The sequence below is a fragment of the Heloderma suspectum genome, chromosome 1 (assembly GCF_057233095.1).
Source record: "Heloderma suspectum isolate Gila_16-S chromosome 1, 16-S_ref, whole genome shotgun sequence".
NCBI lineage: Eukaryota > Metazoa > Chordata > Lepidosauria > Squamata > Helodermatidae > Heloderma > Heloderma suspectum.
In genome coordinates this window covers 201,050,716-201,075,564 of record NC_139458.1, presented here as the reverse complement: position 1 = coordinate 201,075,564, position 24,849 = coordinate 201,050,716, and the positions used below count along the sequence as shown (strand labels likewise).

At 47.4% G+C, this 24,849-nt stretch overlaps 1 protein-coding gene across 2 annotated transcripts in view; it reads left to right on the top strand.

The window, feature by feature from the left end:
- The first annotated feature begins 356 nt into the window (after window positions 1-356).
- STAT1 (signal transducer and activator of transcription 1) overlaps window positions 357-24,849 on the top strand; it is a 50,874-nt gene continuing 26,381 nt past the window's right edge. Inside the window, exons 1-15 of one of the 2 annotated variants that reach the window (XM_084816285.1) lie at window positions 357-415; window positions 4,234-4,362; window positions 4,886-5,030; window positions 5,137-5,315; window positions 5,751-5,849; window positions 6,174-6,263; window positions 13,014-13,092; window positions 14,497-14,588; window positions 15,628-15,779; window positions 16,709-16,867; window positions 17,534-17,626; window positions 18,381-18,440; window positions 19,979-20,008; window positions 20,113-20,203; window positions 21,868-21,906. In XM_084816285.1, coding sequence (XP_084672411.1) covers window positions 5,139-5,315; window positions 5,751-5,849; window positions 6,174-6,263; window positions 13,014-13,092; window positions 14,497-14,588; window positions 15,628-15,779; window positions 16,709-16,867; window positions 17,534-17,626; window positions 18,381-18,440; window positions 19,979-20,008; window positions 20,113-20,203; window positions 21,868-21,906 — 1,161 coding nt within the window. In that variant the 5' untranslated portion in view covers window positions 357-415; window positions 4,234-4,362; window positions 4,886-5,030; window positions 5,137-5,138. The remainder of the gene's footprint in view (window positions 416-4,233; window positions 4,363-4,885; window positions 5,031-5,136; window positions 5,316-5,750; window positions 5,850-6,173; window positions 6,264-13,013; window positions 13,093-14,496; window positions 14,589-15,627; window positions 15,780-16,708; window positions 16,868-17,533; window positions 17,627-18,380; window positions 18,441-19,978; window positions 20,009-20,112; window positions 20,204-21,867; window positions 21,907-24,849) is intronic. The other variant, XM_084816276.1, reaches the window with a different exon arrangement.

The following is a 24,849-nucleotide window of genomic DNA, read 5'->3' as shown; positions in this document are numbered from 1 at the left end:
ATAGAAATGACATCAAAACTGTTCAGATCCATCTTGAAGCCCCCAAATGCCCTAATCTGAGAATTAAAGAGAAAGAGAGAGAGAGAGAGAGAGAGAGAGAGAGAGAGAAAGGTGGGCGCTTCAGTTGCCGCAGCACCGACAAAACAGGCTGACACAATGCGGTTGCTTTCCTAAATCACAATTCTAGGAAGAAGGGGGTGAGTGAGCATATTTGGGCCGAGAGGAGGGAGGAGGGAGCGATCGTGGCAACAGCCGTATTCTCTTTCTGATTGGCTGTTCGCTGACACCAGCATCTTACTGATTGGTGGCGTGTTCGTCGCGGCTTGCTATTTCCCGGTCAGAATGACTTTCTCTTTGGCAGAGTCGGGGGAGCAAAAGAGAGCAGTCGCGGCTGGGGCGCGGTAGGAAGAGCGAGGTAACTATATACGGAGTAGGCGCTGTCGGGGCGGCATCGGGGTTTGCCCGAGGGGCGGTCTCCAAACCCGTGGGCAGTTGTACACGGATCTGGGGGTTTGCAACACGCCGTTTGTGTTGCGTGAGAAGGGCCTTTAAGGGCGCAATGCTACGCGTGTTTAGGCAGAACAAATGTCCTACAACTCCCAGCATGCCCCAGCCAGCTGTGCTGGCTGGGGCATGCTGGGAGTTGTAGGACATTTGTTCTGTCCAAACACGCGTAGGATTGTGTCCTTGCACGCCTGAAACATAATCGGCTCTCCACTTGCTTTTAGGGCTAACCACGCCGGAGGACCGTGGCCGGTAGTAACTCCCTCTTTGCTTGCTTTGCACAGAGTCTGGGCAGGAGAAGATCGAATCCAGGAGTGGGCTCGTGCGGAAAAGGGCGGGGGGGGGGTATGCTTTTTTGGCTAGGTCCTGATGATCAAGTCTGGCCGCGGATCGCCCTTGGGTCCACCGAAATAAGGCTGCTTGGGCTGTAGCCTTCCTGGATGGAGAGTATAAAGTAAATAAGGTTGCTGCCCTATGTACAGCTCCGCGAGAACAAGCCCTGTTGAAGCCAGTGGGATTTCCGAGTGAACGTGGGGGATTCGGCTGCACGTTGTCTTCGTTTGAGTCTGTTGCAAGCTTTCCAATTCCATGCATGATGGAGTAGATGAGACCTCGCCCCCGCTGCAAAAGGAGAAAGTGACCATCAAGACACTGCAAAGCAGCCTTCCCCAACTTGGTGCCCTTAGGATGTGTTGGACTACAACTCCCATCCTGGCTGGAGGATGTTGTACCTGCAAGCTGGAAGGCACCAGCTTGTGGAAGGCTGCTTTAAAAGATTTGATTAGGGACAGTGTTTTTGTCCAGTTTGTAGTTTGCCCTGGGCCAATTCAAATAGGCCCTGAGCACAGGCCAGTCCCAAGTTCGTAGGGATGGGGGAGAATTTCTCGCCGAAACTTCAGGGGGCCGAGTGCCAACGCATTCGGTCCTCCGAAGGTTCGGGGAGAAATTCTCCGTCACCCCCCCCCCCCCCCGGGATGGGACTTAGCTTTCACGAATGTCGTTCCCGGCGGCGGGTCCTGGCGGCGGTTCGGCAGGTCTTTGTCAGGGGCAGGGGCGGCAGCAGGTCTTTCAACGGGCTGCCGCCACCGCCATTACAAGAAAAGTTAAACAAACAAACAAAATGCCCCTGTGATAGGCTACGTAACGATTAACGTAGCCTATCACGGCTAGATTTGCAAAGTCAGCCGTGATAGGCTACGTTAATCGTCACGTAGCCTATCACGGGTGACTTGAAGAAAAAAAAAGTGCGTACGCTAATGGCGGCCCCCATAGGGAGCTGCCATTCGCGTTCCTTATTTGGTCCCTGTAGTCTACATAACTACCTGCTCACCCCAATCTTCCATCCTCTTTACACTACTTCCACCTTCTCCCTATTGCAGACATGCTCAATGTTCATAGTCCATACAGATGGCAAAATTCAGCATTTTTTGACACAGAATTATTGTTTGGTGTTCTTCCCCCCCCCCTTTTTTTTTTTTTTTTAGTACAGCTAGGCTTGGTTAGTTGACGGATGCATCATTTTAGGGTAGAGCAGCCTTGTGAGTAAACCCCCCCCCCCCATGTAAAGCAGTTTTTTTAACTAGCCCATGAAGATGCTAGGAGCCTGTGTTTCCATGTTGTCTTTGGAGGAGCCCCCCTTCCACTGCATCAGAGAAACAGGCTAGTAGTCCCTGTTTCTTAGTAGACCATTTATGAAATTTATGAGTTGCCCTATAGTCGAAGCTCTCAGGGCGACACACAATAAAAGCAAAAACTACAGCCAATGATAAAAATTAAAACACATTTAAAAGTATTACTTTAAAAGCAGCAGAACATGCTGCTTTTAGCATAACCAAGAAATGCTTTCTACCAAGGGAGCTGGCAGAGGAGGGGTGGAATGCTCCGTCCCTTTGCCTGTCTGCTCAGTCGCAGGCATGAAATTCCTTTTTGCTTACGGTCACCAGGCGAGTTGCTAAATACACAGCTTTAGCAGAGACCATTTCTCAGCCCCTCCGGTAGTTGAAATGGTTCCCGCTTATTTTTTCTAAAAAGCAAATTTCAGCAGAATGGTTTAAGACAACGAAGTATTGTAAGACTTTTGAGCTCCCTTTTCCCTTACTTATAATGAGCCAGTCAAGTAAATCTTCAACCTGGTGTTTGACTGCAGCCTTTCCATATATACACCAGATGTTGTACTCAACAACTGTCAAAATGAGGTTCCCCCTCCCGTTCTTTGCTATTGATACCAATGGCTTCTTGCAGAGGCTTAGACGTATCTTTTGAAATCAAAACAGCAAAGGGTCTGTGGCACTTTGAAGACCTAACAGATTTATTGTGGCTTACCTTGATGTCTACCCAGTCTATCCATAGTTCTTGCACTGTTTGCCTTCAGACCAGAGATTGGCTGCATCCAGATGTAATAGCAAACCAGGATTGGCTGCATTCGGACATTTTACTAAGCCATGGTTTAGCATTACAAGAGCAAGCCTGTGCGAGCCCTGTGCTTGTGTTCCTCTGCCTGCTCCTCTCCTCTTCTGGAATGGCTGTGAGGAAATCAGAAGTGTCCATTTTTTATTAACTGCGTGTTAATATGCTGGCCTAACCCTTAAATGTGGTTATAATCTTAACTGTGGGTTAGTTGAAACAAGCCATTCATAAATTGGTTTGACTTTGGCTTGTTCCAACAAACCATAATTAAGATTAATCAGCATTTGCCCAGGGTTTCCTCTGCACAGCTACATCAGAAGGGCAGCGAGGAGTGTATCAGCTTGAGGTTTACGCAGGCTTGTTCTTGGTTTAGCATTAAATCTGAATGTGGCCCTTTTGAGAGCAAACAATGGCTTGTGGTAACCAGTGATGTGGGTTTTCTGGAAAATTTAGACTTTTGAATTTTCCTATGTAAATTAGGCTAAGTTACATAGGGTCATTTGCATTTGAAAATGGGGAAATCACTAGAGAGTGGTCTAATTTAGCATGTTTACTAAATACAAGTAAAATAGAAAAACTAAAAAAGTACCTCATATTAATTCTTGTCCCTATGCTCCACAAGTATTTGAAGTATATGAGCATGGCTGGCTGTGGATGCTGGGAGTTATAGTCCAACACATCTGGAGGGCAACTGGTTGGGGGAAGGCTGCACAAATTAATTTTGTTAACCCAAAGAACTGCACGATGCGCTGACAACCACCCATCTATATCAACAGAGTTCAGCTCTCTTCCACTGCAGTTGCTGGGGCACCTTCATTTTCACTGTCACTACTTACTTACTAGTTCCACTTCACACTGAGACATAAATGTATTTCAGTGGTATATATATATCCTCTCCCATACTTGCTAATCATCTGAAAAACATTAATTACAAGTTGAAACTGCCAAGCTCGCCTAATATTGCATTTGCAATTGACACCCATTCATTATTACTAATGAACTCATGAAACGGAAATTTCTCCACAGAAAAATAAAGCACTGTTAAATTTTCCATTTTGGGAAATTTTCCGTGCCAAATCGCTGGTGGCGACTAGTGTTGACTAGTTCAGTTAGTGTTGAACTAGTGGTAATAGTAAACCATAATTATCATTAATCAAGAAGAGGGGAAATTTGGAGGTGGGGAGGACCACAGAACAGGAGGGGGGAAAGTGTAGTGCTCCTAATAGACACGACTTTTAAACTAGGCCAAGCATTTGCCTGAGTGCCCGGTAGAGGGTACAAGGTTACGTTCTATCTATAACCGTATGCGTTTTGATTGCACAGGATGAGTCAGTGGTATCGACTACAGCAGCTGGATTCCAGATACCTGGAACAAGTGCACCAGCTCTATGATGACAGCTTTCCCATGGAAATCAGACAGTATCTGGCACAATGGCTGGAAAGCCAAGACTGGTAAGAGGTTACCTTGTGTGAACTGTCAATGAATAAGGCTGTGGTCCTAAGAAACGGTCTGACCCAATTAAGTTCTGCGTATGCTTAAACTGTTCTCTTCTAAACTAATGGGGCTTTTAAAAGTGTGGAACATTCTTGCTTGGGAAATAAGTCCCATCGAAATACACACATTGAAATAAGCTTATTTCATGTTGCAATGTAAGCCCCTGATTGGCAACGGAAGTCAGCCCATATACTAGGATGTAAGGAAATGGAAAGCGACATCCTGGGTGTCGGCAAAGAAATGTACGTGATCAAGTAAGCACAGTTCCACCTGCGCAGCATCATACTTCCTGCTGTTGCTGCATTGTCACCAGCCGACTGAGGAGGTAGCTCTGGTGTAGTGGCCTGTGTAACCTGTTCCTACTGACGGAGGTCCCCTCTGCCAGACATTGCACAGCTTAGGCAGTATTAATAGGTCAACTGGGGTTGTGGAGAAATGGAGGAAGAGAAACTTATCTTCAGGTGCTTTATTCTATCCTAGGGACCATGCTGCCAGCGATGGTTCGCTGGCGACCTTGCTTTTCCAGAACCTTCTGTCACAGCTGGACGACCAATATGGCCGCTTTACACAGGAGAACAACTTCTTACTGCAGCACAACATCAGGAAGAGCAAACGTAACCTACAGGTATATGTTGGTGAATGAGAGCTATTTTAATTGATCTTAATAAAAATTCTACAAACTGTTTTTGGGAACACATCTTGATGTTAAATACATTTGCTCTCTGGTGCAGGCATGGGCAACTTGTGGCCCTCATCAGCCAAGGCCAGCATAGCCAATGGTGAAGGATTATGGGAGTTACAGGCCAAAACATCTGGAGGGCCAGAAGTTGCTCACCCCTGCTTTGATGAAAGGTTGGAGCTTGAGGATGTGCTAGCCCAGGGATGGGAAGATCTCATTGTAGACCTACAGGTATACTAGTAGATATAATGGTATTTACTGGTAGATCTCTGGGTACTTTGTAGTAGATCTGCAGTGGTTTCTGTTTCCCAGTTGGGTAACAGCAGGAGCAAAAAGATTTTTGCCTCCCCACTCTAATTTAGACTGCCGAAATGAAAAATAGCTGCTGCTGGTGGTGGAGAGAACCAGGAATGGGTTTTTGTGTGAAAGGACTTCAGGCTCAGTTCTGATACCAAACACAAATTCTTGGTGTGTGCCATGTGCTCAGAGGCGCTGTGTTACTTAATTCTACTTGGTGTGTGTCTGCTTGGAGCCTCTATTTTGCACCTCGCGATGCTTGGTGCCCCTCAAGGTTCTACTAAAACCCCCCAAAGTAGGTCCAGAAGCCTGAGGTCTGCCCTCACGTCTTGTAGACTATACCACTGTGTTCTTTATGTTGCAACCCAGACGACTTTTGAGGAAGACCCCATGTATATGGCCATGATGATCTCGAAGTGTCTGCACGAGGAGAGGAAAATCCTTGAAGTCGCCCAGTCAGCTGATCAGGTAATTTTTCTGCCCTCTCTTTTTGTCTCTGGACTGGGCATTGTGTAGTTGGGCGTCATCCCACAAAGTTCTGCAGCTGCTTTCACATGGCATAGCTTATGGGCTGCTGCTCCAAACCTAACATATTATTTGGGTTACTCTCCTCCCTTGGTGTGAGCAGAGGGGCAAGCTGAAAGGATGCCTGCAATGTTCATGCAGCAGTCTCAGCTTCAGTGTTGTGTTGTAGTCATCCCCGCCCCCCCCCCCCCCCCAGGCTGGACTGCAGTACCTTGACCTGCACCATTGTTATGTGTGTGTGTTTGTTTTTCTCTTTTCAAATTCCAGATGCAAATGGGGACTGTGCAGAATACTGCCATGCTGTGTAGGGTGAAGGAGCTGGATGTCAAAGTCAAAAGTGTGAAGGACAGCGTCACCGTAAGTAAAACTCCAATAATTTGTTGGTTTGCCATGGCCAAAAGGTACTTCAAGTTGTTTTGGGAAAATGTCTCTGAAACCATGCTGAGATGTATAAGAGCAAAAGACATCCCTTTTTGTGGGGCTGCATTGGGGCAGAAATTGGTCATCATTGATGAGCCACATGCAAGCTGTGGTTCACCAATGCTATTGTAAAAATTGCAGGGTCTGTTTTTCATGTTGCCTACAGTTTATTTTACTTGTGGACATACCACCTTGTGGGAGCAAATGCCACCACAAATTGTCACCCAAGGGTAGTCTAGACTTTCTAACAGATGTGGGAGGTGGAATAGGGAACGGGGGGGAACAGGACCATCCCACCAGCCCTGCTGACAATCTGCCCAATTCTTTTTTCTCCCCTCCCCATTGCCTTTTCCTTGTGTGTCGTGTCTTTTTTAGAGTGTAAGCCTGCGGGCAGGGAGGGTCTTCTTTGTTCATTGATTGTAAGCCACTCTGGGAGCCTTTTTTGGCTGAGGAGCGGGATAAAAATACAATCAATCAATCAATAAACAAACAAACAAATTCATTCATTCATTAAAAGCTTTTCTGATATTCAGGCACCAGCCTTTCCAGACAGAATGTGTAACCATGGTTTGACTTCCTGAAGAACGCCTCAGCCAGGGTGCAGAAACTTCTCACCTGGGGTAGCGGGGTCACACGTGCACACACATTCTGCCACACTCACCCCAGGAGCAACCGATGATGGTCTTAAAGCAACTTCATCTGCTCCATATCACAGCATCAAGGTGTTGGACTGGGATGGCTCCCCTCCTCAGCCATCCCAATCCAATTGGCAAAAGAAAAAAAAACTCCTTGGCCTAGCAATGGGCTCTATGGTTCTTGCCACAGAAGCCTCATTCCCAGACCGTCCTAGGAAGCTGGCAGGAACCTTCAACCACTGCTTCCTAGGATGTTCCAGGTTTGCTTTAGGAATGAGGCTTCTATGGCAGGAACCATAGAGCCTGTTCCTAGAAGGTTTTTTTTTTTCTTTCCCTCTCTTTTTTTTGGTGGCAGCAGATGCTGGGGGTCTGGGGGCTGCCTGCAGGCTGCACTGTTTGCACCCCTGTCCTAAACCATGGTTCTTCTTCATAGTCTCTGTGACTCACACATATGGGATATGCCCTTGCGCAGAACACTCATTTGGAACTTTCTAGAGCCAAACAGAGTTCTAGGCAGGAGTCCCGCCCACCTCCTCTGTGCAGTCACCAGGCATGGCTCCTGCCTGCCTCTCAGTTCCTTTTTGTCTACTGCACCAACTACCAGCATTTGGAACATTTCTCACCTCATGGCAAAAATATCTCTAAAAATCACATTGTCTTCTCCTGTGATGCTGAACAGAGAGTCCTTCTTTCTCTTTTTTTCCTTCCTTTCCTATCTTCTCTTAGTTTCTTCCTTTTTTCCTTCATTGCCTTTCGGGGTGCAGGGCCTCCAAAGCCGCCTTCAAAAATTGTACCCACTGTGGCAGGCAGAGACTATTGACCAACGGACACTCCCGCTACCTTCTCTGCCTTGGAGAGGCGCACAGGGTAGACTCCCATACAAACTGCCAGGCCTTTACGAAGCAGGCCAGGAGAAACAGAGCAACATGCCTCTGTGGTGGGAACAAACCCTCAAGACAGCAGCCACAGCCACATTGAACTGGCCCCTGCATACTGCGTCGGCATCCATGTATAGGAAGCCAGCTCCAGCTCTTGCTCAGCTGCTCCCAGCGCACACTATCATGGGAAGTGCTTCAGGGCAACCATCCCCGTTGCCAACAGCTACGGACCAACAACTCGCAACCGTCCCTTCAGTACAGACAGCCAAGCCCAAACAGGTCAAATAGACCAAGTCCCAAAATAAACGCCCCGAACCCTGGGACCGAAAGATAGAAAGGCGTCTCATCGTGTTAGACATTGTACCCCAACCTACACCTGTTCCAAATCAGCCACCCTCAGTACAGACGGCGCCTCAGACTCCTGTTGCATCGCTGACTCTGATCCTAGAGAAACAACAGCTCCTAAGGGACTGTAACTCCCCAGACAACAGCCAGTGTCTGGGCTCGGTATTGGAGGGTGAATCCAAGGAACGTTTTTTGCTAGAACAGTGCTATCACTTCTCTGGAAACCATTCCCCACAGAGGTATAGATCCCCAGCTTCCTTGAGAGGTTTTCATCACCATCGTTATGAATTCCTGCACTGAGCAGGGGGTTGGACTCGATGGCCTTGTAGGCCCCTTCCAACCCTGCTCTTCTATGATTCTATGAGTTACCATGGGAGAGCCCTAGGTGCCCCACTTCTGTGAGTCCCCCTGTTATTATGAGGACCACTCACTGCCTTGACGGCACCACTGTTTATACAGGGGTAGAGACTGTCTGGGTTGCCATTGCCAGTGTTCTCATTCTGTCCACTTTCTGGAACAACCTAAGGCAACTTCCAACCGCACGACACAGCCTCCCATGGTATCTAAACTGCCTGACACTCAGTTACCGGAAACTACCATGGTACCAGGTTTTACGAGTTTACTACTCGGTCTCCGCCCTCCTCTTCTGGCTAACTTCTTTCAGGATGTGATCCTGAAAGAACTCCTGGAACCACCGGCAGCTGCACAATCACCTCTGCCAGTGCAGCTTACCCAGCCATTGTTGGCCCCTAACACAGAAACACTGGTTAACCAGCCTTTTTTGGCACAGGGCAACTGTTGCTCAGATTCGTCCTCCACCTCCTCAGTAAAGCCTTCAGCCTCCTCCCTGGATGCCACTGTAGGGGATCAAAACCCTCTCTCCCTATTGGGTGAAATCAGGACATACATGGAACGAATCCTCAGAATGGCAAAATCTCTTGGACTAGAGATTTTGGGTAGGATCCAATGGTGCCCTTGCGCAGGTGGCCAGATCCATCTGACCTGATGTACACATGGCCAGCCCCTGCTGCTGGTGGCTGCAATGTAGCACTTCCAGGGACAAGCCCCGAAACAGCTGGAAATGTTCCTTTCTGAAAGGGGCGCAACCCGTCCCTTCCGTTTTGGTCATTCTGGGGCCTGCCCCCGGAAGTGCTACATCGTGGCCGCCAGTGGTAGGGGCTCCCTGGCCGCACGGGGGCCAGCATGGCTGGCTGCACGCGCACCGGGATGGGTGGATCTGGCCACCCACGCAAGGGCACCTAGCTTCCCCTGGTACCGGTCATGGACCCAGTTTTTAAAAGGGCACAACCAGACTCGGCTCCACCAGCTGCTATCCTGATGCTTCCAACACTGCTGCATGTAATCAAGCAATCCTGGGTGAAGCCTTCTACTCTTTTGCCCAGATCTAGAAAGATAGAAAACTTACACAGGTTCGGTAAGAGGACTCTTCCTTCCTCTTTGAACACCCCATGCGAAACTCCATAATAACAGAAGCATCCCAATCGAAGATGAGACAAATGCCTCACTCTGCCCCAGCAGATTGAGAGGGAAGAAAATAAACTCGAGGCACAGAATTTACCCTACCACAGCCCTAGTACTCTGCATGGTGAACCGTGAGGCATTCATGGTGGCCTACCAACAATTATTATGGGAAAATGCAGCAACCTTCAACTGTCTTGCAGATGATGTCAAAAACGTAGCGATGATATTCCAGGCTGGAGCCTTCAGGCTCGTGGGCCAACAAATTAACACAGCGTACCGTGTGGCTGACTGCACCTCCAAAGCCATGGCGGTCTCCCTGAGACACCGTTTGCCTCCTACAGATTATACCCTTGATTGCATCTACAAAATGAAAACATCCACTCAAAAGATGGGAGTGGGATCCCAGTCGTCATTGGCCTCCGTCAGCTGACCAAGTCTGTACTGCAGCACCAATGCCCACCTCAACGCCACCCTGACACAGGTCCTAAACAAGGCTCGTACTCCTCCTTTCACTGCAGGAGACCCTTTCAGAACAAATACTGTCAACTTACACGAGGTAAAAACCCCACCCAAAGAAATTCAGGATATCTACACTCTTACCCATTGTTCCCCTCCTGCATCAGGGAGATTGGTTATCTACAATAGGTCTTCGCAGCACTTGCTTCCACATCTCCATACACACTGTTTCTCACCCGTTCCTCAGATTTGCCCTGGGCAACAAGGTCTTTCAGTTCGAGGTTCTCCTTTTCAGCCTAGCCACAGCACCGAGAGTCTTTATTGCCGTAGGCTTCATAGTGGTGGTGCACCTGAGATGGCTGTCTTCCCATACACAGGATTGTCGTCTTCTCATATGCAGATGACTGGCTCTTCATGGCTCCCTCTTACCATCATTTCTGCGTCAACATCAACATAGCCCACATGTTTCTGGAATCTCTTGGCCTGCAGGTCAACTAAGAAAAATGCTGTCTCAACCCATCTCAAACCTGACAGTTCATAGAGGCACTTCTTGACTCCACTCAAGCCCATGCCTACCTACCCACAGACAGAGTGGACACCCTATGATGCTTCGCATGGGAACTGCGGGCCACCTGCCAAAGCCAAGCAACCAGCATCCAACACCTTTTCAGGCTGCTTCACGGGAAAAGGGTTGCCCTATGTCACCACATTGAGACTTGGCCCCAGTCCAGGGGGAGCTGTAGCCTGTGACATCGATTCTGAGCCAGATAGGGATTCTGTAGAACCAGGCCCATCCATGGGAAGCCAGATGCCTGAGAATTCAATTCTACCAGGCCTCCTACCAGCTTACCTTCCACAGCTGGGATACCTGACCTTGATGGAGGCCCCTGTTTCTTGATAATGGGAATGGGGCAGCAGGGGAAGGACTCTGCAGGAGAGGGGGCTTCAGGGGGCGTGTCCTAAATGCATCATCAACTAAACAGGGAGGAACACAGGCATCTGAGGAGGTGTCGCACACATTGCGAGCTAGGTTTCCCTGCCAAGATCCGACAGTGATCTTTAGCAGTATTTAGTATTTAAATTTAAACGAGTATTTAAACGAGTGCAACAGGCAGTAGCTGTGTAACCTAGAAACCTTCCTGGTTGTGCTGTTTGAATGAAATTATAACGTGTTTGGGTTTATTCTGTTTGCTGAACCCAAGGCTTGATGGGGTCTTTTGTTAAGATACTTCTAAAATGATCTCGGTGAAGGAAGTATGTTGTAATCTGTTACTGTGGATCTTTACTGGGACTGTAAAGGCTTGTGGCTACTTACTGGAATTACTGCAATAAAAGTTTTACTGGAACTCAAGCCTCTGTATCAGGAAGTCAGGTTCTGACACCACAACACTTCGCCAAGTGGGTGGCTTTGGCCGTAGTTCTGGCCTATCAACTGGCACACTTACCAGCCTCCCTACAAGTACAACACTCGACTAGAGACTTGGCATCCACTGTCATTTTCCTTAAAGGGATTTTGCTCCTACAACCATGTAGCACAGCAACCTGGGCTCAGCCTTCTACCTTCATTGAACATTACCACCTGGATATCAGAGCTCATGCTGATGCAGGTTTTGGCAGAGCTGTCCTTTCTTCAGTTCTGGCATGGCATCTCCCTCTTCCAGTTAAGTCTCTTGCTTTTCATTCACCCCTATATGTGGGTCACAGAGACCAAGAAGAAGGAGGACAGGTTGCTTACCTGTAACTGTGGTTCTTTGAGTGGTCCTCTGTGAACTCACGCAACCCATCCTCCTCCCTGCTTTGATGCTTTGCCTTCTTTTGTTTCTCTCCTGTGGCGGATTTGAAACTAAGTGCAGGGAAGGTGGGCTGCCTAAATTCTGTTCAGCTCTGGAATGTTGCAAGTGACTGTTCTGCTCAGGTGCATCACTCATATATATGAGTTTTACAGGTGACCACTTGAAGATCCACAGTTACAGGTAAGCAACATGTCCTTATGGATTTGATGTGCATCAAGTTGTGACACCACACCATGGTTTAAGATGTATTGGTTTGCATTGCCATGAGTAAATATTGTCTCAAGGAATACTCTGAGAGGACCTGATGTTGCAGACGTGGGCCTGTTTATTTCCCCGAAAAGGGAAACAACTGGAGATCCCACATAAGAGCAGGATACAGACATACCTTGTTTTCTTTTTTAATCCATGGTTAGGTATTGCATTTCCTATGGGCAAACCATGGTTGAGCCAGTTTTGCTGCTTCTTTGCATGACAAACGGGTCTTTCGGGTGTCTCCCTATAGCTGGCCTTCATGCGCAGGGCTTAGCTGTGCAAGCTAAACTATTATTTCATTGTTAGTTTGGGGTCTTAATCAGGTTTAAAGCAACAACGCATGATTAATGCTAAGCATTGTTAAGTGTTAATGTCTTCTTCACTTGGCACTGAAGTTTAACTTCTTTAACTAAAGAGTAATTTCCTCTAATGCTACCATAGGGAGACTGCATGGTGTGATGGTTAGATTAGGAGTGGGCTGGCTAGGGCTGATAGGCATTGCAAGCCAGCATCTGGAGGACCACAAGTTGCCCACCCTTGCGTTAGAGTGTTGGACTAGGACTGGAGAGACCTAGGTTCAAATCTCCACCTAGCCACAAAATTTGCTGGGTGACCTTGGGCCAGTCACTGTCTTTCAGCCTGGCTTACCTCTCAGGATTGTTGGAAGAATAAAATGGGGTGGGAGGGAAAACAATGTATGCCCAACTTCTTAGAGGAATGCTGAGCTAACACTGAGAAGCAATGACTGAATGACTAAAATCTCTCTGAACTATTTGCAACCTGTATAATATATACCATTACCCAGTAAATAAACGTGAACATCTAAATGAGGTTGTTATTTTCTAGGAAATGGAGCAAATCATCAAAAATCTGGAGGATGCACAAGATGAATATGACTTCAAAAATAAAACCTTGCATGTCAGAGGTGAGGCGTTCAGATTCACAGTAATTCTAATGAAATAGTTGTACCCCTTGCAGAAGGTAAAATGTCAGTCTCCCCCAACCTGGCGCCCTCCAGATGTGTTGGACTACACATCTGGCTGGGAATTAGGGGAGTTGTAGTCTGACATATCTGGAAGGTGTCAGATTGGGAAAGGCTATAACACATGGAGCAAACTTCCATCCCTTTGGGGAAAGTTCAGATCCTGGTGCAGACTTCAAAGCTTGTCTTTCCATCCTGCTGCTGTCACTCACATTTCTCTAAACACCAGGAAAATCTAGAGAGTGCCTCTTTTCTCCCTAGGGCAAGGGGAACCTGAATACTGAACTATACATTTTGAAGGAAATGTGGGGTTCTGAAGTGTATTTGCCTTGGACGCCAAATGTGGGAGGGGGTTCATTTGAAGTGGGAAGAACTGTCAGGTGAGAGGGGAAATCTTAACCCTTTCTGCATCTGTTGATTCTTTCCTATAAATACCCCATCTCCACCACTATTTTAAATTATTTAAAATGGCGGGGTGGGGGGAGGCGGAGCAGAGATGAGGCTCCTATGTCTTGTCCCAGCAGACGGCAGTTTGGGTACACTAGTGTGCTGAGATAACAGTGTAATTCCATTCTGAGTGTTTGCTTTCAATAGTGCAGTATGTAGTGTGGGTCTTTGTAAACATGCTGGGGAGTACTGAGGGAAATTCCATCCACCCAGAAGTCAAGCTTAAAACCTTTCTCTGAGGTGGGGTGGGGGTTGGGGGTGTTCCTGGTTTTGGCAGCGCTTCTGCTTTTGAAGATGACAAATTTGCTGGGTAAGATATAACTTCCTTGTAAGGATGTCTGTCATTGGGAAACCTGGTTCTTTTTTGGTTTGATGGAGTTCTGCAGTATGTGCTTTGAATCTGTGACCTGAGCTGCGGGCTGTTCCCTGAACTCCAGGAAGCTTTTTGCTCAATGGGTTTTGGAAGGTTCTGCAATTTGAGTGAATTTCTGAGCAATTTGTGCAAATTGTGGCCAAATTCATGCAAATTTGGCCACAATTTGTATAATTTGTGCAAATTCAGCTGTTATTTGCACAAATTGCTTAGAATTTGCACAAAATGCAGAACCTCCCCCCGCCAGAAGTGCAAAATTCCTGGAAAGTCTGCGAACTGGCTCAACTTGCTGCAGATAGAGTTGGGCACCGCAGCATGAACTGAAATGAAGTCCGGGCGGCCGAGTCTAGGAAAACTCATCGAACTCTACCCCCCAAACGGAGTTCCCTGACATCCCTACTTCCTTGTTTTCCGCAGCATCCCGTAGCCACTGAGGTATTTGATAACTTTTTATTTTCAGTGTTCTGCATTCCTTTTAACTGCTCAAGATGGTTCTTACAAGGTTTCTGGTTTGCTCTGTTTTGCAGAATGTGAAGCCAACGGCATGACCCAGGATGACCTTAAAAAGGAAAAAATGCAGCTCCACACTATGTACTTACAACTCCACAACATGAGACAGGTGCTCTTTTGGATTAATTATAGAGAGGCATCTTACATTTGTCTAAATTGTTGGTGTGCGCCCCCCCTTTTTAATTAAAAAACCATTGGCTTAGCACAGGGATCCCCGACCTTTTTGGACCTGTGGGCACATTTTGGAATTTGAGAAACAGCTGTGGGCACCACCAAAAATGGCTCCCATGGAGGATGTGGCTAGTCACATAATGGCTGCCGTGTGGGCCTGGCTAGTCAAAAGAGGTGGGAGGGAGGGAGAGAAATAGTGAGGCTAGATGGTGGGAGAGAGGGGGAAATAGAGAGTTGCATCTTGGCCCACCCAGTGAAGTCGGTGGTGGCAGGGACCATACTTAAGGCCAGGGCCAGGGGGACTGAATGTGGCCCATGTTCCCCACCCCTGCTATAGGTGAAATTGTCAGCACAGGCTAGGCAGAACAGGATTGGTCAGCTCCCTGTGTCAACTGTGTGTGTCTTGTTATGCTCCCTGCTAGGAACTCGGGAAACTGTCTTATACGGACTCAGACCATTGGTCTATCTAGTTCTGTCTAGTGCAGCCTTCCCCATCTGTGTGCCCTCCAGTTGTGTTGGACACCAACTCCCAGCATTCCTCAGCCAGCTTGAAGGGGACTGCTAGGGAAAGGCTGGGCTACTGAGAGCAGCTCTCCAGGGTTTCAGACAGGAGTCTTTTCCCACCTCGACCTGGATATGACAGGATTGAGCCCTGGATGTTGTGCGGACAAACCATGCTCAGCTACTGAGCTACAGTCCTTCTGCATGAATCCTTTTGCAACATGGTCCCCTGAAGCTTTCTAATTTAAAAATTGTTGGGCTAGTTTCTCCCATGGCTGTACATTCCAGAGGATTCCCCTTGTAGACCATGTGAATGTCTGTGGTGATTTCTTTTCTTTTGAAAGAATGAAGGGATTATGTTCTGTTAAATTTCAAATACATCTAAATGGAACTGATTTTTAGAATGTGTTTGTGTTTGTTTGTTTGTTTGTTTGTTAAAAAAAATTAAAAATGGCTTGGCCGCTCATGCCCCTCAGGACGTGCTACGCAAGTTAACGACTTCGCTGAATGTGACTGAACACACACAAAACGTCTTGATTAGAGAAGAACTGGTTGAATGGAAGCAGCGGCAACAAATTGCTTGTATTGGAGGACCACCCAATGCATGCCTAGATCAGCTTCAAAATTGGTAGGTCTGAAAGCATGGCTCATATTACCAGGGGATTTTTGAGAGCAGTCTGGAAAGAGTTCAGCCTGAAAAACTTTGAGAATTTTCCATATAGAAGGCTTTTTTTTTCTCTAAAGCTATTCGTTGCAAATCTTGAGGAAGTCCCTTCTCCCCTCCTCCCCACCATAGTAGGAATATTTCTTAATCTCTGGGGTAACCTGTATCCCAGTTCCCATTTTTGGATAATGGGAATATGTGTGATACACTCCTTAGTGCAGGAATATCCAACCTTTTTGGGTCAGAGGACACATTTGAAATGTTGAGGGAATGTTGTGGGTGCTCTCACAAAAGGGCTATCATGGTGGTCATGGCTGGTCACAAAACACTCATTTCCCAGAACGCAAAGTGGTGAGACCAAAAGGAAAGTAACTTGCCCAGGAACCTATGTACAAGGCAGAGGCAGCGTTTGAACTCCAAAACATAAAACCACTGTTTTGAAGCCAAATAAAGATGGTGCTTTGCAGGCCAGCCTCCCAGTTTTTATGGCATGGCAGCCCTTTTGTGAGACCACCCACGGTGCTCTCTCAAAATTTCAAATGTGTCGACTGACACACACACACACACACACACACACACAGAAACAGGAGAGGCAAGGAGCTTGATAGGCCTCAAGAGAGGTATCTGTGGGCACACTGATGACAAATGTGAAGTCCTCAGCCAATGGAGAACGGCAGTTGTAGGGGTGGCTGGGTTTTCCCTCTCCCCCAAGGCTTCTGGAGGAGCGCTCGAATGGGAGGCCGACCCCATGTATGCCGACTTGACTTCCATGATGGAAGAAAGGTGGGCTATAAATGTTGTAAATACATAATCCTGAGCCTGCTGGCCTCCACATCTACTACCCCAGTGAGAAGTGGAGCACTGTTACTACGTAACCCTTGTTGTAACGGCAGGTTTACTACAGTAGCTGAGAGCCTTCAGCAAATTCGTCAGCAGCTTAAAAAACTGGAGGAGCTGGAGCAGAAATTTACCTATGAGTCAGACCCTATCCCGCAGCAGAAGAAAGGACTGTACGAGCGGACGCTGGGCCTCTTCAAGCAGCTCATTCAATGGTAAACCTTCTTGCTTGTGTTAAGCGAGTAGAGCAGGTGTTCGTTTCGCTTGAAACAGCAAATTTTGAAGCAAGCGGAGTGACCAGAGTATCATTCTGCAGTGGCTGTTTGCACTAGCAGATGTGTCCAGCTGTTTACTGAAATCCAAGGGAATCTCCCTGGCGACCTCCAGTCATTTTCTTGCAGACTGTACAACTGCAGCCCCTCTGCTGGGAAAAATACAAAAGGAGTAGTGGTTAGATCAGTCTCCCCACCCCCTCCCCGAACCTGATGTCCTCCAGATGGTTTGGACTACAGCTGCCATCATCCCTAGCCAGCATGGGATGATGGGAGTTGTAGTCCAACACAGATGGACAGATGTGGGTTGGATGACTATGAAGCTGCACTGATAGCATTCATTTTTAAAATAGATTATATCTTCAGTCATTAGAAGCTTCCATTCACACAAGTTGTGAGTACTCACAGCATGGTAGGTATTTGGTCAAGAGAGGTGGCTTGAACGGGGGAGAACCTTGCCTGTTGATCTGAATAGAAATACAGCGTGTGAGTTTAATGGAATAAAAGTAGATTAATTTTTATGACACTTTTTGATGCATTTTTTGCCACAATTTTCACCCCCTCCTATTGAGGCAAATTTCAAACATCCATTCTTTACTCCTTGTCCAGTTCCTTTGTGGTAGAAAGGCAGCCTTGTATGCCTACACATCCTCAGAGACCATTGGTTTTGAAGACTGGAGTGCAATTTACAGTAAAGCTGAGGTAATTTTTTTTTCTTAAAGGATTTATTTGTGCTGAAGTTACTGCCTTTTTAAAAACGTGATTTCTTTAAAGCAGGGTTCCCCAAACTGGTGCCCTTCAGATGTTTTGGACTGCAGCTTCCATCTTTCCTAGTTTCAGTCCAAAATATCTGGGGGGCTCCAGGTTGGCGAGGGAACAGAACATTCCAATTCAGTATTATAACTCCACTTAAACCATGTCTGGCCCAAACTACTGATAAAAAACGTGTCCAAACAAAAGCAGATTATTTAAAAAATATTTTTCAGCTTATGGTATTGTTCATGAACTACCTATAAACTTGCAGCCAGTGATCTACACATGTCTGTGTAATTCCAGCTCAGTTTCATCACAGGTGATTTCTTGATAATAAAGAGCCAATGTTTAGGGTGCAGTCCTACACCTACTTACCTGGGAGTAAGCCCCACTGAACTCAGGGGATGGACTCTTGTGATTATCATGGGGGGTCAGGTGGGGGGTGGCAGGCAGATCTACTGGAGAAAGAAGGAATTTGCTAAAAGCACCCCCTCCTATTCCACTTCCAGACGCTTCCTATGGATCAAAGAGTCATCTGTCCGTGGAGAGGTACAGTTGGATAGAACCCTCAATCTTGAATGTATGAATTGGCCCTCCTGTTGACATAGAGGCAGAAGATGACATTTGGAAGGAAGCTTTATTCAGGGGCTTGAGAAATCTCTCCCAACAGGTGTATTAACAGTTGTCTGACTTGTCTTTCCAGATTGCTGGTGAAGCTGCAAGAGCTGATTTACAAATTGAAAGTGCAAGTTGTGTTTGACAAGTGAGTGGCCCCTTTCCCATGGTTGACATCCAGACTGAAAGATCTCTGTGGTCTTGCTCAAATATTGCTCAGTGCTTTTGCTACTTGTGCCCTTTTTCTGTCCGCTTTTATTCCTTTTCCACTGTGCTACCAGAGAGAAGTAAAAAAAACCCAGTCTCATAGCTTTCATTTCGTGATACAATTTTGCATATATATATATATATATATATTTTAAATGATCAAACACTCAGCTTTGGATCCTGATTTAGTCATACTTGAGCCCCACTTATTTCAATGGGCCTGCATTAAGAACGATGAAATCTGGATCCAACCCTCAGTTTTACGCAGTGGGACTTACTTCTGCTACTTGTGACTTGGAGTTGATAGTAATAGTAGCATTTCAGCATTTAATTGGGTGTGAATGTTTGTACCGTCGGTCTTGGAGATGTAGCTCTGATTGAAATGGAGTGTGGGGTGAGCATATAGCATCCCTGAGACAGTGAAAGGATCTGCCTTTTAAACTTCTATTGTATTAGCGTTGCCCTTTTTAACCTGTTTTATTGTGTGAGCTGCCCTGAGAACTTTTTGTTATAGGGTGGAATATGAATATAATACATAAATAAATACATAGGTGCTTGCCTTGCCTTAATGCAGGGGCGGGTAACCTTTTCTAGTACAAGGGTTGAATTCCAGTCTGGCAAAGGGCTTGATGAGGGGGTTCCACACTCCATCTGCAGGTGGAGCCAAAGGCAAAGTGGGTGTAGCTGAAGTCAGAGTGAGTGGGGCCAGCATGTGATTTTTGACAGTTTTAAAGCCTGCTCAGGAGGTAGGGCTCACCATTGGCAGGGGTTGTAGTACAGCTTCTTTCTTTTTTCTAAGGGTTTTTGGTTTATTGCAGTGCTCCTGCAAGTGGCAACAGCATCAACAGTGGTGAGGCTTCCACTTTTTTGAGGCAGAACTTTGAATTTCTTTTGGAGGTATTTTTGGGCTTACCTAATGACCCCGAGGTGGCTGAGGCTGCTGTGTGTGTTTTCCCTCTCTGTTACACATCTTTCCATTGCTCTGGAGCCTCTCAGGCCACCTGCACTTCCTGAACTGAAAAAGGCCCATGGGAGGAATTGCCTCATGATGGCTTTAATTGAAGCGCGGGAAGCCGAGGAGGCTACAGGCCGCCACAGAGATTACTGTACAATGACATACAGTACATTCACACATACTCCTCAGCCACCTCACAAGTCAGGTAAGCACAAGAAACCCAGACCATGGGAATTTCTCTGAAATTTCTCCTCCTTTGAATTTTTTTTTAAAGCAACTTCTTTTCTATCATATTGAGTGAGAATGTTCAAAAAATGTGGGAGAAATTGTCAGCACAGCGCTACTCTTAACACTTGGGACTGAAAGGAAAAGCTCTTTTCAGATTTCATAGAAATATTTTGATTAAATGTTTAGTAGAACAACCACCAATCAAAACTATAATAAAACTTAGAAATCCCCCCCCCCCCCAACTGGTATACTCATGGCCATATTACCTGACCTCTTTTTTTGTTTTTCCTTTGCAGAGATGTCAATGAGAGAAACACAGTTAGAGGGTAGGTTGAGTCCTCGCTCATGCATGTTGCTGCATTTTTTGTTGTTAAATAGTGAATGGATTTATCTCGAAGGTAATTTTTAAAAAATCTGTGTCTCACTATAGATTTAGAAAATTTAACATCTTGGGGACAAATACGAAAGTGATGAACCTGGAAGAGTCAAATGGAAGCCTGTCAGCAGAATTTAGACATCTGGTGAGGAATAGTTTTTTGGAGGGAGGGGGTGGTATTCTGATTTCTGAAAATTTGAAAGCTTGAAGAAGATTATTATTCACCACTGGCAACCAGGCAAATAAATAGTTCAACCTAGTGTTAGTTTTGGCTAGTCTTGGCTACAAGAATTTTCTTCATGCTGATGGTAGTACTAGAAGCACACGTGTACTGGAAAAATACAGGTATAGAATCATAGAATAGTAGGGTTGGAAGGGGCCTACAAGGCCATCGAATCCAACCCCCTGCTCAATACAGGAATCCAAGTCAGAGCATCCCTGACAGATGGCTGTCCAGCCTCGTCTTGAATGCCTCCAGTGTGGGAGAGCCCACCACCTCCCTAGGTAATGGGTTCCTAGTTATTGCTCTAACAGTCAGGACGTTTTCCCTGATGTTCAGCCGGAATCTGGCTTCCTGTAACTTGAGCGCATTATTCCGTGTCCTGCACTCTGGGATGATCGAGAAGAGATGCTGGCCTTCTTCTGTGTGACAACCTTTCAAGTACTTGAAGGTATCTCTCTTTGTTCACTCCAGGTCAAAATCCCAAGACATGAGGACTGTAGGAAGTACACTACTCAGCCTGAATTTTATTCTATTTTTTTTATTTAGAATGATCTTTAGGCTGCCTGTAAGGCTAACACCTACCCAAATTACTAACTGCTTCTTTTCCTGGTCAACGTTCACTGGTCCAGTTCCAGAGTAGTTGGCAATGGGAATCTTTTTGGGCTACTTCCTGGGCAAATGAGTCCTCTCCAAATGCAGGCCTCTTAGGTTAGGAGTGCACAGCCTTTTTGCCTCTGAGGGCAGCCTGTGGTGCTGGGTCAGGGGCTGTGTGTGCTCACGCACGCACACCCATGCACGTCTACTTACTGTTTAAAACAGTTGTTCCTGTCACTCTTACCACTGCCAGCACTCATAGGACAGGAGTAATAGACACTTTGGCAGCCACACACAGAGGGCAGGAGTGATAGAGCCCTTTGAGAGCACTGCTAGAGTGTCTCCTCAGCTGGAGGTTGGTAAGGCAAAGGAGACCTGGTCTGTTTGTAGCAGAAGCAGAAATTGGCCGTGTGTGTGTGTCTTTCTGTCTGTCTGTGTGGGGAGGGGGGTAGATTTGGCAGCAGACGGACTATGAGGGCTGCAGTTAAGGCTTTTGAGGGCCATAAGTTGTAGATCCCTGTTCTAGTACTTCAGGGATCCAAATGGCATGTCTGGTCAGTTCCCTTAAAACGTTATCTCACAGGAAGACAGTCACCAGCAGGGCCACCACATAGCGTAAGCTGTCCAGGGCTCCAGAGGATCTTCCTTCCTCTCTGAGTTCCTTTAGTACTGTCTTATTTTGATGGACACCATTGCCACTAACAGGGACATCAACTGCCATCCTTGTCAACTGTCTCAACTGAGGCAACCAAGTGATGGAGTGGCAGTCTTGTCTTTGATGGCAAAGCAACTTTTCTTTTTTAAAAACTTGGCTAAATTTGTCAAGATTGGCTTCTTGAGCAGTTCTTGACTGGCTGGGAATTATGGTAGTTGTAGTCCAACATATCTTGCATAAGGCTGCTCTACAGAATCTCTGTGCTTTTTGATCTATAAGCTACTGAAAAATGTGAATATAAAAGTCACTTACTTTGGGGTATCTTCTTATTTTGCAGCAATTAAAGGAGCAAAAGAATGTCGCAAGAACTAATGAAGTAAGAGGAACGAATGGCTATGTCACTTCCCTTAACTTTGTTTTCTTTTAATTAGGCAGCATAGCTTATTAAAAATCTGCTAATGGTCCCAGACCGCCTCATCCCATGGATTGCTATTCCTGAGGATATTCTTGCTTTTAAGTTTAACCTGCAAATGCTAACTCTGCTATTGCTTCATATGGGTTTCATTCAACTGTTTGTCTGGCTGGCAGAACAGATCCCCCCACAAATCTTCTCCCCCTCACGTACCCCCCCAAATCTGGTCTGGAAGGCTAAGGGACCCCCCCCTCACCATTTTTTTAAACTATTATTTATTAAATTTCTTAATCGCCCATCTGGCCGGTCACCTGGCCATTCTGGGTGATGTACAATAATACAACAGTTTAAAACAATAAAATTCCACATAAAACATCGTATTTTTTAAAATGCCCTAGCCCACCCCAAATGCCTGCCTGAACAACCATGTTTTTAATATGTGGTGGAAGCTCATTAAAGAGGGGGCATGGCAGAGTTCCCTAGGGAGGGAGTTCCACAGAGCGGGGGCCACCACAGAGAAGGCCCTCTCCCTCGTCCTCACCAGCCTAGCTGTCCTGGCTGATGGGACAGAGAGAAGGCCATCCGAGGCTGATCTTGTTGAGCGGCCTGTCTGGTGTTGCTGGAGGTGCTCCTTGGGATAGGCTAGGCTGGAACCATGTAGGGTTTTGAAGGTCAAAACCAACACCTTGAATTTGGCCTGGAAAACAACTGGTAACCAGTGCAACCCCTTCAGCACCGGAGTGATGTGATCACGCCGGCAGCTTCCTTTAATCAGGTGAGCCGCCACGTTCTGCACCAGCTGCAGTTTCCGAACCGTCTTCAAGGGTAACCCCATGTAGATCGCATTACAGTAATCTAGACAAGAGGAGACCAGGGCATGTACTTCCGATGGGAGCAGTTGGTCGGGAAGGTAGGGGCGCAGCCGCCGCATCAGATGGAGTTGGTACAGTGCTGTCCAGCTCACAGCTGACACCTGAGCCTCCATGGGCAGCTGGGAGTCTAAAATGGCCCCCAGGCTGCGGACCTGGTCTTTCAAGGGTAGCTGTACCCCATTCAACACCAGGTTAACATCCCCTAGCCTCCTCTTGTCTCTCACCAAGAGTACCTCGGTCCACTTCAGAAGAAGAAGAAGCTGTAACCGATCCCACAAAACAGGTTTGCCACAGGCCGCCTCTCGCTCACTAACTGTATCCACGGTGCATGGAATAACACTCCTGGTCCGATCAATTTTATCTGCAAAGTGCCTTGCCAAGGCCTCAAAGGAAGCCTTAGAATGCTCCAGTGGTTCTGGAGCAACTGGACCGACCAGGCTTCAGACCACTTGGAACAGCCTCTGCGGACGCAATAGAGGCAGCATAATATTCCTTTTTGGCTGCCTTCATCACCACCTGATAGGCTGAAGATACAGCTCTAGCCCGTGTCCGATTGTCTTCAGAGCAAGACGCTCTAGCCGTCTCACCTCCTGTTTCAGAGCTCGTAACTGCGGATTGAACCATGGTGCAGTTCGAACCCTGTTCAGGGGGACAGGGCATTTCGGAGCCACCTGATCTAATGCCCCAGTGATTGCGGTATTCCAGCCACCCACCAGGGTCTCGACCGAGTGGCTGTTTGCGTGCTCCAGAGAATCCCCAAGCGCGTTCAGGAATCCATTCAGATCCCTAAGACGCCTGGGGTGGACCATTTTAATGGGTCCTCCAGCCCTGCAGAGTGGTTGTGGAACCGAGAAGTCCAATGTCACCAGATAGTGATCTGACGATGACAAGGGGGTGGTGGCTATACCCCCAACTTCCAGATCACTCCTTGCTTCTCCAGAAACAAACAGAAGGTCTAGTGCATGACCAGCTACATGGGTGGGCCCAGTTAGAATAGGGTACAGCTCCCAGGAAGCCATGCTCTCCGTGAAGTCCTGAGGTTCCCCCGTGAGGACAACCTCTGAATGTACATTGAAGTCCCCCAACACCAATAAGTTAGGGGACTGCACACACACATCAGAGACTACCTCAGGCACCTCGGCCAGGGAGTCAGTCATGCAGCGGAGTGGGCGGTACATGAGCAGAATCCCCAGACTGCACTTTGGTCCCAACCTCCAGTACATGCCCTTGGCAACCTTGGTCTGCCAGAAAGGGGGTCTGGTGAAGACCAAGGACTCCTGGTAGAAAACACCCACTCCCCCTCCCTGATCCCCAGCCCTCGGCTGCTGCACATACGAAAATCCAGCTGAGCACATGGCCGCCAGAGTTGGAGCAGTGGCCTCGGCCAGCCAGGTCTCCATAATACATGCCAGGTCTGCACCCTCATCCAGGATCATGTCATGGATGAGAGATGTTTTCTGGATAACAGACCTGGCATTGCAGAGCAGCAAACAAAGGCCAGAGGGTGGAGTCACGCCTCCCCCAGCCATCCTTTTGCTCTGGACAGACCCAGAACTAGGGATGTACGAATCCCTTACCTAGCTCCATGCAGGGGGATCCGCGGTGGGGGGGAGGTGCTCCATCCCTCCCCCCAGAATCCTCCCTGGCCGGCTCCACTCTGCGGCAGCTCTGTGGAGCCGCCAGCCAGGGCCATCCGCAGCCGGAGTTCCGGCCGTGGCCGGGCTGCTGCAGCTGTAAATGGCGGCCGTCATAGCGGCCGCCATTTGCGTCATTCCAGGCTGCCGTGATAGGCTACGTATGTATTTACGTAGCCTATCATGGCAAAGAGCAGGGACGCAAACGGCGGCCGCTACGCCGTTTGCGCCCCTGCTCTTTCCGTGATAGGCTACATAAGTACACATACAAATGGCATAGTGGCCGCCATTGGTGTGGCTGCCTTTACCGTGATAGACTACATAAATACTTACGTAGTCTATCACGGAAAGAGCAATGGCGTAGTGGCCGCCATTTGCGTCCCTGCTCTTTGCTGTGATAG